At 44.0% G+C, this 18,499-nt stretch overlaps 1 protein-coding gene across 4 annotated transcripts; it reads right to left on the bottom strand.

Moving 5' to 3' along the window:
• Window positions 1-1,405: 1,405 nt before the first annotated feature.
• Window positions 1,406-18,202, bottom strand: LOC147439382 (glutamate decarboxylase-like). Of its 4 annotated transcripts, none has more exons than XM_086485219.1 (7): window positions 18,079-18,202; window positions 16,918-17,118; window positions 4,021-4,273; window positions 3,744-3,796; window positions 2,834-3,009; window positions 2,276-2,725; window positions 1,406-1,989 (listed from the first exon to the last, which is right to left on the bottom strand). In XM_086485219.1, the coding sequence occupies exons 2-7, from the start codon at window positions 17,101-17,103 to the stop codon at window positions 1,668-1,670; spliced, it is 1,440 nt and encodes a 479-aa protein (XP_086341345.1). In that variant the 5' UTR covers window positions 17,104-17,118; window positions 18,079-18,202; the 3' UTR covers window positions 1,406-1,667. The 4 variants fall into 4 exon arrangements, with proteins under 4 accessions (XP_086341345.1, XP_086341344.1, XP_086341343.1 ...); XM_086485218.1 differs by having other exon boundaries at window positions 18,021-18,132; XM_086485217.1 differs by lacking the exon at window positions 18,079-18,202 and adding an exon at window positions 17,839-17,991 and having other exon boundaries at window positions 1,407-1,989.
• Window positions 18,203-18,499: the final 297 nt, after the last annotated feature.

The raw sequence follows: 18,499 nt of genomic DNA, 5'->3' as shown, positions 1-18,499 counted from the left end.
GAGCATGTGGGAGTAGAAGAAAACAAAAGAATAGCTCGTTGTTATAGAGCTCCTTGGTGTTCACAAAGCTCAAGCTTGATGTGACTAGCCCCTCAATTTTGGGACCCAAAATGAGCTAAAAGTGACTATTTATCATAATAAGGCTTAAAAAATAGGGTTTGCATATGATCAGCCAATATCAATTAATTATAGTCATCACACCTGGCCATAAGCTCTCTGAGTGTCACATAATTCCAAAAAAAATCACCTAGCTTCACATGAACTCCTAAGGCTTTATATGCCAAAAAAGGGATTCTACATATCTTAAATTACATGCAGCTTTAATAAGTAGGCTCTACTAGCTACAACCTCGTAGTGGCTTGCAAGCAAAGTGATGCAAAATTGCAAAAATTGGTGGAAATCCTTGGACCTTGAATCATCCCCTTTAGCCCATTTCCTTCATCTTCAAACTCTTTAGTGATTGATCCACATCTTTGCAATACACTTTAAGCTTTGTGCACTTCCCCCCCCCCCCCCCCCCCCCCCCCCCCCCCTTATTGAGATGACACTCCATCTTTGAATGCCATTGATCCTTTGGAGGAGGCGCTAATGGTGGCTCTTGCTTTTTGTGGCTTTGTGGCTTTTGTTGTGCCGTGCAAGAACTAGCTGCACAGTATGATTCTGGCTATGATAGTGGGAAAGGATCCTCCATTTGTATTAGTGATCATTCCAATGGAGGGGGTGGTGTTCTAACCGCTGTATTTCTCTACTATGATTGAGTTTAGCAACCATAACTATGGACTTTACTAGAGGTATTGCAAGCTTGGCCGACTTTTCCATGTGTGCTTCTCTTCTCCTAGTTGTCCTAAGATCATGTTGTTGAGCTCTGATCCTGGTCTTTTCAATGTCCCCCTACTCAAGTCATTGCAATTGAGATTTGATTTTTTTGAGAATTTCTATTAGCACTAGAGCAGGTGGTGCAACCTCTGGTTCGAATGCCACCAAGGCATTATTGACTTTGTCATACCTCTTGTGGTGTTTATTGCCTTTTTCCACTCGGTATAGGGTGGTCTTTCTTGTAGTGTTTGCTTCAGGGATTTGAGATGGCTCATAGGTTGTGCATCTTTATTAAAGGAGGCATGGTTGTCAAAGTTCTATAAGAAAACAGTCTGCACCATCTCTTCTATGGCCAAAAGGCAGTGGCTACAGTAAAGCTAGGCTCGTGCAAAGAAGCCTTGCACAATTGGTTCTTCTACGAATAAATCATTTGGCTTGAAGGCCATTCCCTACTGTCTTGCAGTCAATTTGTACATCATTGGGTAAATGAGCTCTAGTTATCTACCCTTTCAAATTAGTTGCATATATATATGTGACTGAAAAGCTGAGTATAAAATGCAGAAAGTCGATATCAAATTGCTTGATAAAGTGCTCTTAACCAGCTTAGTAAAGGAATTGTATCAACCAATAATGCCTTCAAAAAAAATAAACAAATATTATGATGTAAAAAATATGATGAGTCTTTTGCAACCATGACTGTCTGATAATTTGAGTACCCTCCTCTTTTCTTTCAGGAGAAGATAATACAGCATATATAGAGCCATGGCTTGTCAATCAACCTGCAGGTACCTCCACAACACAGCAGGTCCACAACTCCTTGCACCACATAAATATAGTGGGTTCACTGGCTCTCAACATACCCCATTCATTTTGAACGAGCCAAACTTCTTGGGAAAGTTCTTCGCAAGCATGACCTCCCTGAACACAGGTGAGGCTAAAAGAGTTGATGGTTTCACATCCTCCTTCAACTCAGGTTCTTTTTGAGCAATAGCAACTGCCACCGCCTCAACAAGCTTGGGTGGCCGTGCGTCGAGATAGTCTAGAACTCTGCGGATGTCCTCAACAAGGCGTTGGGCTAATGTGCAACTAAAGTCCTCCCTCATGACCACCCTCAGTAGACATATATGCTCTGCATCAGGTGCCATTGTGTATGCTGGAACTATCCATCCATACCTACACCCAAGAGGTACCATTTGAATGTCAACAAACCATGAAACACCCCAAAACTATCACGAGGAGAGGATTATGAAACACATGCACTTGAAAGCACTTGCTCCGGTGATTGTGCGCATAAGCAAGTACTGCACGATTCTAGGAGAAGCAGGGTTAGTTTGCAAGGACCTGGGCTCTCAAATGCATGGGTGTGCGCGTGTAATTTACTTTTGTTCTCTGTCTGTGTGTGTGTTGGGAAGCGGGGGGAGGAGGGGGGGGGGGGGGGGTGCAACGCAACAAAACATACCTGCGCAGATTGTCTGCAACTTCAAATTCATCATGCTGGCTCCTGTCCTTGAGAAAGAAGGCAACAACAGGCACTCCCACATCTTTGGAGAGTATGTTAAATCGTCCTGTGCTGCGGATGCCGTCACACAGCACCTTCGCATTGGATCTACAATTCTCCATGATCCTTTTATAGCCCTGGACCCATACTTTTGTTCTCTGTCTGTGTGTGTGTGTGTGTTGGGAAGCGGGGGGGGGGGGGGGGGGGGGGGGGGGGGGGGGGCAACAAAACATCCCTGCGCAGATTGTCTGCAACTTCAAATTCATCATGCTGGCTCCTGTCCTTGAGAGAGAAGGCAACAACAGGCACTCCCACATCTTTGGAGAGTATGTTAAATCGTCCTGTGCTGCGGATGCCGTCACACAACACCTTCGCATTGGATCTACAATTCTCCATGATGCTTTTATAGCCCTGGACCCATACTTTTGTTCTGTCTCTGTGTGTGTGTGTGTTGGGAAGCGGGGGAAGGGCGGGGGGGGGGGGGGGGGGGGGGGGGGGGGGCAACGCAACAAAACATACCTGCGCAGATTGTCTGCAACTTCAAATTCATCATGCTGGCTCCTGTCCTTGAGAGAGAAGGCAACAACAGGCACTCCCACATCTTTGGAGAGTATGTTAAATCGTCCTGTGCTGCAGATGCCATCACACAACACCTTCGCATTGGATCTACAATTCTCCATGATGCTTTTATAGCCCTGGACCCATCCACAAATATTTTAAAAAAAAATTGAAGGCATAGATCTCCCCTAAAAAATTATGAGAGCAATTCAACTCTACACACAATGAAAATGTAGATGGATTGCCCTGATACTTTATACGAAGGCTCCCTGTATGTATGGGTCATCGAGGGCAACCGTACAGCCCTTCGTGCAATCGTATGGCTAATCCATTCTTTCCTTTTTTTATTTTGTAATAACTGGCCAAATTAAACCCTCTTTGGACTGTTTTCTCACTCAATCTCAAGGGTGACTCAGCCAATTATTCAAGGTCCATAAAAACAATGTTATTATAATTTTAAGAGCGCCATTATTTACCATAAAGACCATAGAAAATCAGAAAGCCTACACATTACATCACATCATATGCACCCAACCATGTTTCTTTTGTGCATTAACTATGGTCATAGCATTATCAGTGAATATATTTAACAACCTTTGAGTGAAGTAACTAGCCTGAAATATAGTCTGAAACATGACCTCAACCGTTTATCCAAGCTATAGATTTTGAGAGAAGCTTTATTCTTCTGTACAAGTGCACCACAAGACTGACGCAAACAAACATCAAATCCTAAACTACAATTAAAGCTTCATTCCCAATTAACAATACAAAACGATTTCAATCTTAAACCTATGAAAAAACCCTCTTCTTATTTGAGGCATCACAAAAAAGGGGCATCAATACTCCCAAGTCAAAAAGACAAGTAGAATACCTCAAAACCAAGCCGGATGAATTGGTAGTACTGTGCAATGATCTGGCTAGCTCCTGTATACATTAACCAAACAAACACCTTGTATCAACAGGATGCATGTTCCAGTGCAGCACTGTTCCCAGGCATTACAATATGAGCATGAGTCTTTACGCATGTATCATGAATGTCTGTATCTGCATAAGGCAAATGATGTGTCTTGTTGTAGTGAAAGCATCTAAGACTCTTGTTTGTCGACACAAAAATTTGTACATACGAACTCATAGACGGAAGGAGGAACCTTTAGAAAAGTTAAGGGTGAATGTGGGCTGATCGGCACCAAGGTAATTGACATGAAAAATGAGCTCCTCTGGCAAGTCGTCTTTGCTCTTCCAAACCACCCAACCCACACCGGCGTAAACCAGCCCATACTTGTGTCCACTCACATTGATGCTGCGTACACACGATAATCGAAAGTCCCACTCCAACTCCGGGTACAAGAAAGGAGCAAGAAACCACCACTTGCTGCATCCACATGAATAGGTGTGTCCCACCTATATATACAAGTGGCATTCAACTCCTTATTAGTTGGAAGCTAAAAAATCTGAAGAAGATGAAATGAAGGAAAAGAAGATGAAATGAAGGAAAGTAGCAATTCTCCATAGGCTTCTTCCATTAGAAAGATGTCAGAAGTACACAAATGCTTGAAACAAGCAAAGACGTCACTCACCTAGCTAGAACACAGTCCTAAACTCCAGGGAAGTACCAAAAAACACTTACCTAGATGAAACCATGGAAAGCCCACATTCTCCTACAGAGAAAAATGCAAGTATCAAGTGGAAGTCCAAATGGCGTGTCCTCTCTTGTGTGTGTGTGTGTGTGTGTGTGTGTGTGTGTGAGAGAGAGAGAGAGAGAGAGAGAGAGAGAGAGATAGCAATGTCCCCATTCCAAGCCCTTCCCGTGCTCAGAACGCATCCAGAGCCCAGGGGTTCCAAAATGTCGTTCAAGCCATGTGGTGTTTCCATTTACTATTCAGCACAGAGCATATTCTTGCCCCGTTCCGGTTGTTGAAACTCTTTGTTGGTCATATCCAATATCAGAAAATGACCAACAAAGAGTTGTTAAGGGCTTTGCCATAATGTTCACATCTTTTGGGCATTTTTGGGGGCGTAGTGGCTATTTAGGATAGCTCCTCGCTACAATCTCCATTTTTCCAATCTCCTCTAAACTATTTTCATCAGCCTTTGAAACACATGAATCAAAGAAATTTATGAAAGATTACATATGTTGTCTTTCTAATTGAAAGATTACACAATTCGACATGTGTTCTTGTGTTTACGAAACCATGATTAGATTAGACATACTTCTATCCCTAATTGGGGAAATAAGAATGGCCATGATTTGATTACATAATTTGACACTGTGTTCTTGTGTTTACGGAACCATGATATGATTTGTCACGTGACACATCCAACCCTATGTGTCCTTGGACAAGCTACATCATGACAAGGGTTCAGTCAGTCTGGTCAGTCTAGATTTAGTAGTGATCTGGCACTTTTGTGAGTCTATTCGTAGACCGTGCATGCCCAGGCACTTAGTGTAGATGCATATCCTCTGGTTGCACACAGCATGATCATAAGCATTCCCATCAGAATCCTTCAGGGGAATTTTCCAGTGCATTTATCCTATTTTCCCTATTTTTGACATTTTTCACTTATTATTTTTAAGTGACTTTTGTTGGAAAGTAGGTAGGGCAAATTGAGTAAGTTTGTATATAAGCAAACCTAAACTAGCACTAAATGGCAGAAGAGGCAACACGAGCCAAGCTCAGCAGGCAACTTCTCAAGCAAGAACTTGGTGGATCCCCTCCAAGCAAAGACATCAACACCTAGCGTTTTGCTAGCTTCATCCCTAGCGTTTTCAGCAGGAGAACATAACCATCACCTGCATCAGCCTGGCGTTTCCCATCAAGAGATCATCGCCACACATTCCCCATCAACTAGCGTTTTGAAGACCCCTTTCCCTAGCGTTTTTGGCTTCCAGCATTTGCAGATCTCAGCCTTTGCAGTTGTCACGTGACACATCCCAACCCTATGTGTCCGTGGACAAGCTACACCATAGCAGTGTTCCCGTCAATCAAGTCAAGTTAGATTAGAAGTGATCCGACACTTTTGTGAGTCTATTCGTAGACCGTGCATGCCCAGTCACTTAGCAAAGATGCATATCCTCCGGTTGCACACCGCAGAAGCATAAGCATTTCCATCAGAGTCCATCAGAGTCAGTTTGGGAATTTTTCAAGTGACTTTATCCCATTTCCCCTATTTTTGACATTAGTCACTTAATAAAGTGACTAATGTCACATTATTTTTTGACATTGTTGGGAACTGAGTAGGGCAAATTGGGTAAGTTAATATATATGAAAACCAAAGCTAGCACTCCACAACAGAAGAGGCAACAGGAGCTTCCCGCTCAACAGGCACCTTCTCAGCAAGAACCCATCAACCTTAGCGTTTTTGGATACCCTCAGCACCCCCCCAAGATCTCTGGCGGTTTCAGTTGCAGATCGCCAACATCAGCAGATACATTCAGCCCTAGCGTATTCACCTATCGCTAGCCAGCCCACAGCCCTGGCGTTTTTCATTGCCTCTTCCACAGCTTCCCGCTCAACAGGCACCTTCTCAGCAAGAACCCATCAACCTTAGCGTTTTTGGATACCCTCAGCACCCCCCCAAGATCTCTGGCGGTTTCAGTTACAGATCGCCAGCATCAGCAGATACATTCAGCCCTAGCGTTTTCACCTGTCGCTAGCCAGCCCACAGCCCTGGGGTTTTTCATTGCCATCATCGCCAAGTTTCCACATTTGCATAGCGTTTTTACTAACGCTCAGCCAACAGCCAGCGTTTTGGTTTTTCAGCCATAAACGCATCAGAACAGCAGCGTTTTCAGCAGTAGACACAGTAGCAGATTTAGCCCTTGAAGCCTTGCAGAAGATAGCCATTTTCAGGCCTCGGAAACGCAGCCAAAACAGAGAATTTCAGCCACCGAACAGTCCCAAATTTCAGCAGTTTGAAGACCACAGATTTCAGCCACCAAGTCGTCGTCGTCATCGGCATAGTCCCATTGCATCAGTCCATTGCATACGCATTGTACACCTTTGTGCAATCAAAGTAGACCACTCTCGCCGACGAGAGTGGGGCCTTCGGAGGAGGGTTTTACAACCTCTCGGGTGTCGTATCTCTTCTCTCTCCTTCTCTCAGTCTCATTCACTTGCACGCACAATATCCACTCACTTTGTGTCGTGATCATAGCACTCTACAAGACGGAAAGCTCTCTCTTTCCCTAAGAACTAAAAGGAACCTTGAGCAATAAAGATCACTAATCTTGAGAAAATACGACGAAAATACAACATTCATTCCGCTGCACCTATCATTGGTATCAGAGCTTTGGAAGTGTTTTGCATTACTCAAACCGCAAGAATTTTTTTTGCTTGTTGCGGTCGCACAAACCCAAGTTTACTTAGGCGTGGCGATTCCTAATCGTGTTTTGTTGAAGAGTGACAGGAATCCCAAGAAAGAAGGGCTTGTCCAACCTCCCCTTGTGTCTCTTTTCACTCATTGAGAGTGGACCGTGCACTTAGCGTCTGGCCAATCGACGTGAGGTGGAAAAAAGCAACCTTGGTGTGAGCACAAGGCCGCCAAGGGGTGCGCCCGCAGAAAAGGGTAGAACTCGGGTGAAGAGAAGATCCTTCTTCAACGCGATTTGCAAGCGAAAGAAACCCTCAAAAACCTCAAGAACCCCAAGAACCCAAGACCCTCAAGACTCAAGAACCTCAAGAACCCCAAGAACCCAAGACCCTCAAGACTCAAGAACCTCGAGAACCCAAGACTCTCACGAATCAAGGACCTCAAGAACCAAGACCCTCAAGAACCCAAGTTCCTCGTGAACTTAAGAACCCAAGACCCCCAAGAACCCACGTTCCTCGTGAACTCAAGAACCCCCAAGACCCCACAAGAACCTACGACTTCAGAATGATCGTCACTCGAAACGGAGTGGATACTTCGCTTGGAAGTGATGAGCATGAGAGAGGCGAAGAAGAATTTTCCCCACCAAGAGGTTTTTCGGACCCTCCCCCATCTACAACAAAGATTGCACGAACTCCTATGGAGGAGTTGGACCAAGAAAGAGAAGCAGAAAGAAAAGCATATGAAGAAGATATGGCAGCCATCGAGCGTAAGTACCAAGAGAGAAGGGCAGTCATAGAAGCAAAATTTGATCGAGAGAACAAAGAAATGCAAGCCCAGTTTGATCGCGAGAACAAAGCAATAAGGCAAGAGATGTTGCGACTCTTTTCTCGAATGCAAGCACAGATGCAACAAGATCGGGAAAAGGAGACTCTCAGTCTCTTCTTCTCCCAAGAATGATACACGGGATTTGCATAATTGTGTGAAGCATGATGATGTTTTGATTGACAATGATAAGCACAATGATTTGCATGATGATTTGAATGACAAGCATGATGATTTGGATGCCAATGACATGCATGATGATTTGCATAATCAACATGTGATTGCTCACAAGCATGATGAGTTGCATGAAGAAGATGTGATTACTCATAAGGATGATGTGTTAGTGGATGCTTTTTCTAGCGAAGCTAACCTCGTTGTAGATTCGATCAATCACGAAGAATCGATCTTGGCTTTCGAGTCGAGGTCCACAGATCCCCCACACGAAAATTTGATAGATCACGAAGGATCGATCTTGGCTTTCGAGCCTAGGTCAACGGAACCACCTCAGAAAGAACCCACTCAAGAAGAACCCCTTCAGGAAGAACAGATCTTGGCTCTCGTGTCTAGGTCTCAAGAACCATCACAGGAAGTATTATGTGTTCGCATGATTGATACGCACGCATTGTTCGAGTGTTTCATTCGTGAAGGTTTCCTGTATTTTAGTCAGCATCGTTATGTGATCCCTTTTACTAGGCATGACATATTGTATGTTGAGCACGTTTCTCTCATGGATGAGCACGAATGTATGCGGATTGTTCATGAAAAGTTGAAAAGTTTGTATGTCAGGAAGTCACATTTCATGTCTCTTCCTTGGCATGACACAGTTTCCGAAAGAGCACATGATAGTATGAGCACCAAGCATGGGCATTTCCATTGTGATTTGCCACAGTTGATTGATTTCGATCAAACAGAAAAGATTAGATCGCATTGTTTGTATGTGTTTGATGAACGGGTTGTCATTCCGTCTCTATGTTCATCTACATTGCATACACAGTCTTTAGAGAAGACAAGATTTTTTTCCTTCACTTTACATGGAATGGGTATGTTCATGGTTTTGTGTTGGAGATGGTTTCAGTAATTTTCAGCCATGGAGATTCTTGAAGACAAAAGAAGCAGGACTCTAAACAAAGTTGAAGAAAGGAAGGAAACTCAGAAGACTTTGTGTCGCTTTCGGCGCGGCCCAAAGAAGAAAGCATTGCAGACCTTTATGAAGTTCAAGTACCACACGACCCACACATTAGAGTGGGCCGGCGAAGAGTCCCTTCCAAGATTCCGGATGCTCTTGGCGATCTCCCTCGACGCCATAGAGTTCGGTACCAGTACCTCACTTTGAAAAGGAGGGGATGTCACGTGACACATCCCAACCCTATGTGTCCGTGGACAAGCTACACCATAGCAGGGTTCCCGTCAGTCAAGTCAAGTTAGATTAGAAGTGATCTGGCACTTTTGTGAGTCTATTCGTAGACCGTGCATGCCCAGTCACTTAGCATAGATGCATATCCTCCGGTTGCACACCGCAGAAGCATAAGCATTTCCATCAGAGTCCTCAGAGTCAGTTTGGGAATTTTTCAAGTGACTTTATCCCATTTTCCCTATTTTTGACATTTTTCACTTATTTATTAAGTGACTTTTGTTGGGAACTGAGTAGGGAAAATTGGGTAAGTTAATATATAAGAAAACCAAAGCTAGCACTCCACAGCAGAAGAGGCAACAGGAGCTTCCCGCTCAACAGGCACCTTCTCAGCAAGAACCCATCAACCTTAGCGTTTTTGGATACCCTCAACAACCCCCCAAGATCTCTGGCGGTTTCAGTTGCAGATCGCAAGCATCAGCAGATACATTCAGCCCTAGCGTTTTCACCTGTCGCTAGCCAGCCCACAACCCTGGCGTTTTTCATTGCCATCATCGCCAAGTTTCCACATTTGCATAGCGTTTTTACTAACGCTCAGCCAACAGCCAGCGTTTTGGTTTTTCAACCATAAACGCATCAGAACAGCAGCGTTTTCAGTAGACGCAGTAGCAGATTTAGCCCCTGAAGCCTTGCAGAAGATAGCCATTTTCAAGCCTCGGAAACGCAGCCAAAACAGAGAATTTCAGCCACCGAACAGTCCCAAATTTCAGCAGTTTGAAGACCACAGATTTCAGCCACCAAGTCGTCGTCGTCATCAGCATAGTCCCATTGCATCAGTCCATTGCATACGCATTGTACACCTTTGTGCAATCAAAGTAGACCACTCTCGCCGACGAGAGTGGGGCCTTCGGAGGAGGGTTTTACAACCTCTCGGGTGTCGTATCTCTTCTCTCTCCTTCTCTCAGTCTCATTCACTTGCACGCACAATATCCACTCACTTTGTGTCGTGATCATAGCACTCTACAAGACGGAAAGCTCTCTCTTTCCCTAAGAACTAAAAGGAACCTTGAGCAATAAAGATCACTAATCTTGAGAAAATACAACATTCATTCCGCTGCACCTAACAGCAGTCTTCAGCCCTGGCGATTTTCAACAATAGAAAGACCAGCACATTCAGCCCAGAAAGACCATCAGTTTCAGCCTTTAAGAACCTCAGTTTTTAGCCCTAAACCTGCAGATTTTCAGTGACAAAGACCTACACAAACAGCCCCAAAATCAGCGTTTTTGAACTTGCAACAGATTTCAGCCCATAGCGGTTTTGGACAGCAGATAAAAGATTGCAGATTTCAGCCCTTAGACCAGTGTCGTCATCCCCGTCGTCATCGCCGACATAGCCTAGATTTGCATCAGTCACATGCATTCAGTTTGTACCAAGTTGTGCAATCATAAGTAGACCACTCTCGCCGACGAGAGTGGGGCCTTCAGAGGAGGGTTTTACGTCTCTGGTGTCGTATCTCTCTTCTCTCTCTATCTCTCAGCCTCATACACTTGCACGCACAGTGTCCATTCACTTTGTTTGTAATCATTGCACTCTCTCATTAAGAACGGAAGGCTCTCCCTTCCATAAGAACAAAAGGAACCTTGACCACAGTTCGGAGCACTCATCTTGAGCAAAGTTGAAACATTCATTCCGCAGCACCTAACATTGGTATTAGAGCTTTGGCAGTGTTCTGTATCACTCAAGAAAAGAACCACAAGAATCACAAAAAAAAAATTTGCTTGTTGCGGTCGCACAAACCCAAGTTCACTTGGGCGTGTTGATTCCTAATCGTGTTTTTGAAGAGTGACAGGAATCCCAGGAAAGAAGGGCTTGTCCAACCTCCCCTTGTGCCTCTTTTCACTCATTGAGAGCGGACCGTGCACTTAGCGGCCGGCCAATCGACGTGAGGTGGGAAAAAGCAACCTTGGTGTGAGCGCAAGGCCGCCAAGGGGTGCGCCCGCGGAAAAGAGAAGAACTCGGGTGAAGAGAAGATCCTTCTCAAACACGATTTGCAAGCGAAAGAAAACCTCAAGAACCCAAGAACCCAAGTTCCTCGTGAACTTAAGAACCCAAGACCACAAGAACCCATGACTTCAGAATGGTCATTACTCAAAGCGGAATGGATATTCGCTTGGAGGTGATGAGCATGAGAGAGACGAAGAAGAATTTTCCCCACCAGGAGGTTTTTCCAACCCTCCCCCTTCCCCATCTACGTCAAGGATTGCACTAACTCCTATGGAGGCTTTGGATCAGATGTTTATGGAAAGGAAGTTAGAACGCGGAGCAAGACATGCAGAAAGAATGGCAGAAATGGAACGCAGACACGCAGAAAGAAGAGCAGAAAGAAAAGCAGAAATGGAGCGCAGACACCAAGAAGGAATGGCAGCTGCCGTCAAAGGAAAGAGCGACCAACACATGAAAGAGTTCTTGCGACTCTTTTCTCAAGATCTGCATGATTGTGAGAAGCATGATGATTTGAATGACAATGATTTGCATGATGGTTTGGGTGATAATGATGAGCATGATGATTTGCATGATCAAGATGTGATTTCTCACAAGCATGATGATTTGCATGAAGATGACGTGATTGTTCACAAGGATGATGTGTTAGTTGATGCTTTTTCTAGCGAAGCTAACCTCATTGCAGATTCGATCAATCACGAAGGATCGATCTTGGCTCTCGAGCCTAGGTCCCAAGAACCCCCTCAGGAAGAACCGATCTTGGCTCTCGAGCCTAGGTCCAAAGAACCATTACAGGAAGTATTATGTGTTCGCATGATTGATACGCACGCATTGTTCGAGTGTTTCATTCATGATCGTTTCCTGTATGTTAGTCAGCATCTTTATGTGATCCCTTTTCCTAGGCATGACATATTGTACGTTGAGCACGTTTCACTCATGAATGAGCACGGATGTATGCGGATTTCTCATGAAAAACTGAAAAGTATGCATTCAAGGAAGTCACATTCCATGTCTCTTCCTTGGCATGACACATTCGTAGAACGAGCACATGAAACTATGAGCACCAAGCATGCGCATTTCCGTTGTGAATTGCCACAGTTGATTGCTCTAGATCAAAAGAGAAAGGTTCGATCTCATTGTTTGCATGTGTTTGATGAATGGGTTGTCACTCCATCTCTATGTTCATCTACATTGCATACACAGTCTTTAGAGAAGACAAGATTTTTTCCACTCACTTTACATGGAATAGGTATATTCATGGTTTTGTGTTGGAAATGGTTTCACGAATTTTCAGCCATGGAGATTCTTGAAGAAGAAAGAAGCATGACACTCGACGAAGTCGAAGCATTGAAGGAGCCACACAAGACTTTGTGTCGCTTTCGGCGCGGCCCAAAGAAGCAAGCTTTGCAGACCTTTATGAAGTTCAAGTACTGCACGACCTACACACCAGAGTGGGCCGGCGAAGAGTCCCTTCCAAGATTCCAGATGCTATTGGCGATCTCCCTCGACGCCATACAGTTCGGTACCAGTACCTCACTTTGAAAAGAAGGGGATGTCACGTGACACATCCAACCCTATGTGTCTGTGGATAAGCTACATCACGACAAGGGTTCAATCAGTCTGGTCAGTCTAGATTTAGAAGTGATCTGGCACTTTTGTGAGTCTATTCGTAGACCGTGCATGCCCAGACACTTAGTCTAGATGCATATCCTCTGGTTGCACACAACATGATCATAAGCATTCCCATCAGAATCCTTCAGGGGAATTTTCTAGTGCATTTAGCCTATTTTTCCTATTTTTGACATTTTTCACTTATTATTTTTAAGTGACTTTTGTTAGAAAGTAGGTAGGGCAAATTGAGTAAGTTTGTATATAAGCAAACCTAAACTAGCACTAAATGGCAGAAGAGGCAACACGAGCCAAGCTCAGCAGGCAACTTCTCAAGCAAGAACTTGGTGGATCCCCTCCAAGCAAAGACATCAACACCTAGCGTTTTGCTAGCTTCATTCCTAGCGTTTTCAGCAGGAGAACATCGCCATCACCTGCATCAGCCTGGCGTTTCCCATCAAGAGATCATCGCCACACATCCCCCATCAACTAGCGTTTTTGAAGACCCCTTTCCCTAGTGTTTTTGGATCCCAGCATTTGCAGATCTCAACCTTTGCGGTCTTCAGCCCTGGCGATTTTCAGCAGTAGAAAGACCAGCACCGAAAAGACCGTCGGTTTCAACTTTTAAGAACCTCAATTTTCAGCCCTAAACCTGCAGATTTTCAGAGACAAAGACTTTCAGAAACAGCCCCAAAATCAGCGTTTTTGGACTTGCAACAGATTTCAGCCCATAGCGTTTTTGTACAGTAGATAAAAGATTGCAGATTTCAGCCCTTAGACCGGTGTCGTCATCGCCGACATAGCCTAGACCTGCATCAGTCACATGCATTCAGTTTGTACCAAGTTGTGCAATCATAAGTAGACCACTCTCGCCGATGAGAGTGGGACCTTCGGAGGAGGGTTTTACAACGTCTCTGGTGTCGTATCTCTCTTCTCTCTCTATCTCTCAGTCTCATACACTTGCACGCACAGTGTCCATTCACTTTGTTTGTAATCATTGCACTCTCTCATTAAGAACGGAAGACTCTCCCTTCCATAAGAATAAAAGGAACCTTGAGCACAGTTCGGAGCACTCATCTTGAGCAAAGTTCAAACATTCATTCCGCTGCACCTAACATGATTAGACATACTTCTATCCCTAAGTGGGGAAATAAGAATGGCCATTCATATGCTTGAAAAGCATGAAGGACTATATCCTCTCACCTTAATGAAAGAGAGAATATAGATGGATACAAGTGTCTGGATGTTAGGTGCAGCAGAAGTGTTTTAGGATTTCGCTTGGATCTAGTACTCTACACAAACACAAGGTTACTTTACTTCACTTGAAAAGAGAAACTGAACCGAACAAAATGAAGGAGAGCGAGGCAAAGAGAGAGAGAGAGAGAGAGAGAGAGAGAGAGAGAGAGAGAGACATTGCAACCCTCAAGGCCCCCTTGCTCTATTACCAAAGTACTTGCTTTATTTACTTGCACAATGTTGTTACAACGATCCTAGATGTTGAGATAATGATGAATACTTGCTAGAGATGCTTATACTGCGAGGCTAAGGCTGGATGCTGAAAACGCTAAGGGTTCATAGGGCTGAAATCTGTAAAATATTGGGAAATAACGCTGATCCTGGCTGGTTCTGCTGATGCTAAGGGCTGAAATCGTCTACTTTCTGGCGGGTTCTTCGCGATGAAACTGTGGAATATTGTGGGCACTTGATGGTACTGTGGTGCTGGTATTACTCAGCGAGTGATCACTTGTTCAACGCTAGCAAAAGATGCTACGAAGATGCTGCAGGTGCTAGGCTGGAGAAGCTGCGATGACCCGGGGTCGCCAAGAGACAAGGCTAGGGCACTTGGGTACTATGGATGCTGAGGAAGGTGCTGCTGGTGGGAAAATGCAAGGCTGATGGAAAACGCTGGTAGAGAGAGAGAAAAACGCTGCCTGGCTACTCTCGCACTGGAGAGAAAGAAAACGCTGGCCCTCAGGTGCTGCTGTGCTGCTACTAGTGAGCGCTGGTACTTAGTGCTAATGGGAGGGAGTAGTCCCCCAGGCTACTCATATAGTGAATCTCATGCTGGGTTGGGCAATCATAATTGAGCCTCCACGATCTTTGACAAAATGGGCTAAAATATCACTTATTATTGAATAACTTAAGAGACTAATCCTATGTAACTCAAGAAACTGTTCCCCTGCTGTCCAGGGCCAACGGTGTGTCACTCTCAATCTTCTCTCTCTCTCTCTCTCTCTCTCTCTCTCTCTCTCAAGCTCTAACCGAAGATTGGTATTTTTCCTATGTGCAAAGTGTAAATTGGCAATAATAAGGTTGTGGTGTGTCAAGGGCAAGTTTCATTCGTATCAGAGAGGAGTTACCTTCCTTACCATCCGGGCAATTGAAGGCAGTCTTAATTTTGAAGACTTTTGCTACCATAAAGATGCCAAGCCCCCCCCACAGGGAAGTTTCATTCATATCAGAGAGGAGTTACCTTCCTTACCATCCGGGTAATTGAAGCCAGTCTTAATTTTGAAGACTTTTGCTACCATAAAGATGCCAAGTCCCCTCCCCCCCACACACACACACGTGCACACGTCAACGACACATTATAGTCGTTCAAAGGATTCCTCTTCCTCAGAAAGAGAATCCTCCTTCAAGAGTAGGCGCCATGGTCATAGCATTATTAGTGAATATCTTTAGCAACCTTCGCATGAAGTCACTAGCCTGAAATATAGCCTGGAAACATGACTTTAAGGATGAGTCACTTGGTAAGGACCTCCACAGTTCATCCAAGCTATAGATTTTGAGAGAAGCTTTATTCCTCTATACAAGTGCACCACAAGACTGACGCTTTTGAGCAAACAAAAAAAGCAGGTGTGAAGGTCAAGGGCAAACAAATGGATCCAGATGTGTATGTGTGCTAAGGTTTTTTTGGCCAAGAATCTATGTCTTGGGGCTAATCAAGATGGCTACTTGAGGTGCTCAAAATATAAATTTTATGTAGCAAAATGTTAGCAATCAAGTCAGACGAGCGCCCTCAAGCCGACCCCTTCCTCCATGAGCCTAAAATTTTGATGTATTCCCATTCTTTTTTCGAAAGCCTTGTAATTATTTTGATCATCTCTGATTAAAGATGGGCAAGCTCTGAGAAGCTGAGTTATAAAGTTTGTAATAAGTCCGAGTCCTATACGATCGGCCACTCGCTAAGAGAACCCTAGGTATGAAGCCTAAGTTGTTAAGTGGGAAAGGAATTATTATCATTATCAAAATCACCTACAAAGAATGTTGGCTATTCATGAGCTTACTTGCAGTGAATTGGCATGATTATTTGTAGTCAACAAATCCTAACCTATAGTTAAAGCTTCATTCCCAATTAGCAATACAGAAGTCCGACGCTTTTGAGCAAACAAAAGCAAATCCTAACCTATAGTTAAAGCTTCATTCCCAATTTTAAGCCTATCAAAGGAGAAAACTAGCCCAGTTTCCTTGTTTTTCTCTTCAAGAAGCTCATTTAGACGTTTGACATCTTCAAATTCACCATTGTAGGTTGACCCCAATATGGCACAAACACAGATGGTATTCTCATCAACCATCTCCACAGCCTTCTCAGGATCCATCACATAGTAATCCTCTCGTAGCTTCACATCCTTGAGCTCCACCTCAAAGTACCTTGCAAATTTCTCCCAGCAAACCTATGCATAAAAAATGAGATTTCTGTGAATACAATGAGGTAAACACCACCTCAATCGAGAGCTTGAAGTTGATAAACCACAATGTGAAAAACCTAGTGCTAATAGACAGCAAGATGGCTAACGCAAGACCTCCTGGAAACATAATGCTAGCCAGACGCAAAAACATAAATTACCAACACCTTGCAATCTCAAAATATGACACCATACACAAAAGGTTACGACCTTGCTCTTTCCCACATAAGATTCCGTTAACAGCAAAGCAAGTCACCACCAATACCTGGACGTTAGCCCCTGTCACAATGTTGGGCTTATCGTAGGGCTTTCCTTCAGCCTTGCGCTTATTCTGCCATTTGTGCTTAAATGAAAGGCCTGCAAGCATAATGGCCTCCGATGACCCCACCGTCCCAGCACCCACGGCCTGCTCTCCATCTTTGAGCGGTGCATTGAAAAGTCTTGCTATCATGTTCACACATCGATCCTGTAAAGCCAAGGAATAGAAATTAGACATGCACATTCATTCAAGACGTATGCACACATTCACTCAGAGAGCAGAAAATAATCCTTCTCCACAAGCCTTGTGTACAATTGCACGCACATATTACAAGTGCCCCTGTACTCACATCACACCATGCAACTCCAACTTGCATAGCTTTTACAAAATACGTATTCAATAAACATCATAATTTCTTCATAAATATGGGAATTATATGGCAAATGAGTACAGGTATGGAAGTGGGAAAAGTATGATTCAGACCCCCAAGAAATTCCATAGAATACCGTACTGAACCCAAAAAAACATGCTACATGTTAAACTTATATGCTATGCCTAGTTCAAAAACTCGATGGCCACCACTTAAAAAGCTTGCACATGCCATTGGCCATCTACCAAGGTCAAATATAGTCAGTCTTTTAAATCTTAATATCGATAAGCCAGGCAAGTAAGTTTGATCATATCAAATACCAAATATCATACGAGAATGAAAACTATGGCACCTCTACTATACAATGAAAAAAACTATGTTAAACATGATTGATCAAGACAATAACCCAGTGTATTTGTACATATACAAAGAATCTGAACTCAAAAGCAATGGGCATGCTGAGGATCCCTTCATGAACAGTAGTTGATCGCATACATGGGCATGTGGAGGACACTTGATCATAGGGTATGGAGCAGAAAAGTGATAATCAAGCATACCACATCGTGTTGGTGCAGACATTGGTAGACTTAATCAAGCCGACATTGTGTTGGCATGCGAGAATGGTCCTTAACGCGCAGAAAGAGTGCAATTTAAACGAGAAGAAACCCTCTATTTAGCAAACACTACCCGTCCGCATCATAGTTTTGGAAAAAATATCGTCAAGCTAAGCTCTAGTTACCTTGCAAATACGGTTGGGCGAAAGAAGCTAGCATCAGAAGACGCATGAAAGAACGTACCACATGAATGATTCATAATGGTTGCGAGAAGATGAAGGGGCCCCCATGTCGCCATATCTCCCCTCTCTCTCTCTCTCTCTCTCTCTCTCTCTCTTTGCTGCTTCGTGGCACTCTTAGATGACCAAGATGGGCATCACTAAAATGCATTTCACAACTAATCACTATTGGAATTCCTAAGGACTGCCAGGTTAAGATGTGGGTGCCCTGTCCAAAGGGGCCAGCTTGGTTGGTTGAGCATTCGACCGCCGTGACTTGGGTCATGAGTTCAAATGTGGCCAAGTGACTAGGATGGTGCTATCGACATGGAACCATTGGAAATACCTCCAAGCACCCTTACCTTTCAGCTTTATCTGCAATGCTTTCACGACACGACTATTCGAGTGGTTGTACTTGCTTGCAAGGCAGAGTCAGCATCAAGGCT

The sequence above is a fragment of the Adiantum capillus-veneris genome, chromosome 16 (assembly GCF_014529385.1).
Source record: "Adiantum capillus-veneris isolate H3 chromosome 16, ASM1452938v2, whole genome shotgun sequence".
In the NCBI taxonomy this organism is placed as follows: Eukaryota; Viridiplantae; Streptophyta; class Polypodiopsida; order Polypodiales; family Pteridaceae; genus Adiantum; species Adiantum capillus-veneris.
This window is presented reverse-complemented; position numbering and strand designations above follow the sequence as displayed.

Excerpts from the sequence above, each read along its gene's own strand:
- LOC147439382 (XM_086485219.1), bottom strand. The coding sequence starts at position 17,103 with ATGATAGCAAGACTTTTCAATGCACCGCTCAAAGATGGAGAGCAGGCC. Across the intron at positions 2,726-2,833 it reads GTTGCAGACAATCTGCGCAG|GGCTATAAAAGCATCATGGA; the intron begins GTATGTTTTGTT and ends GTATGGGTCCAG. Across the intron at positions 1,990-2,275 it reads GTTGCAGACAATCTGCGCAG|GTATGGATGGATAGTTCCAG; the intron begins GTATGTTTTGTT and ends TCTTGGGTGTAG.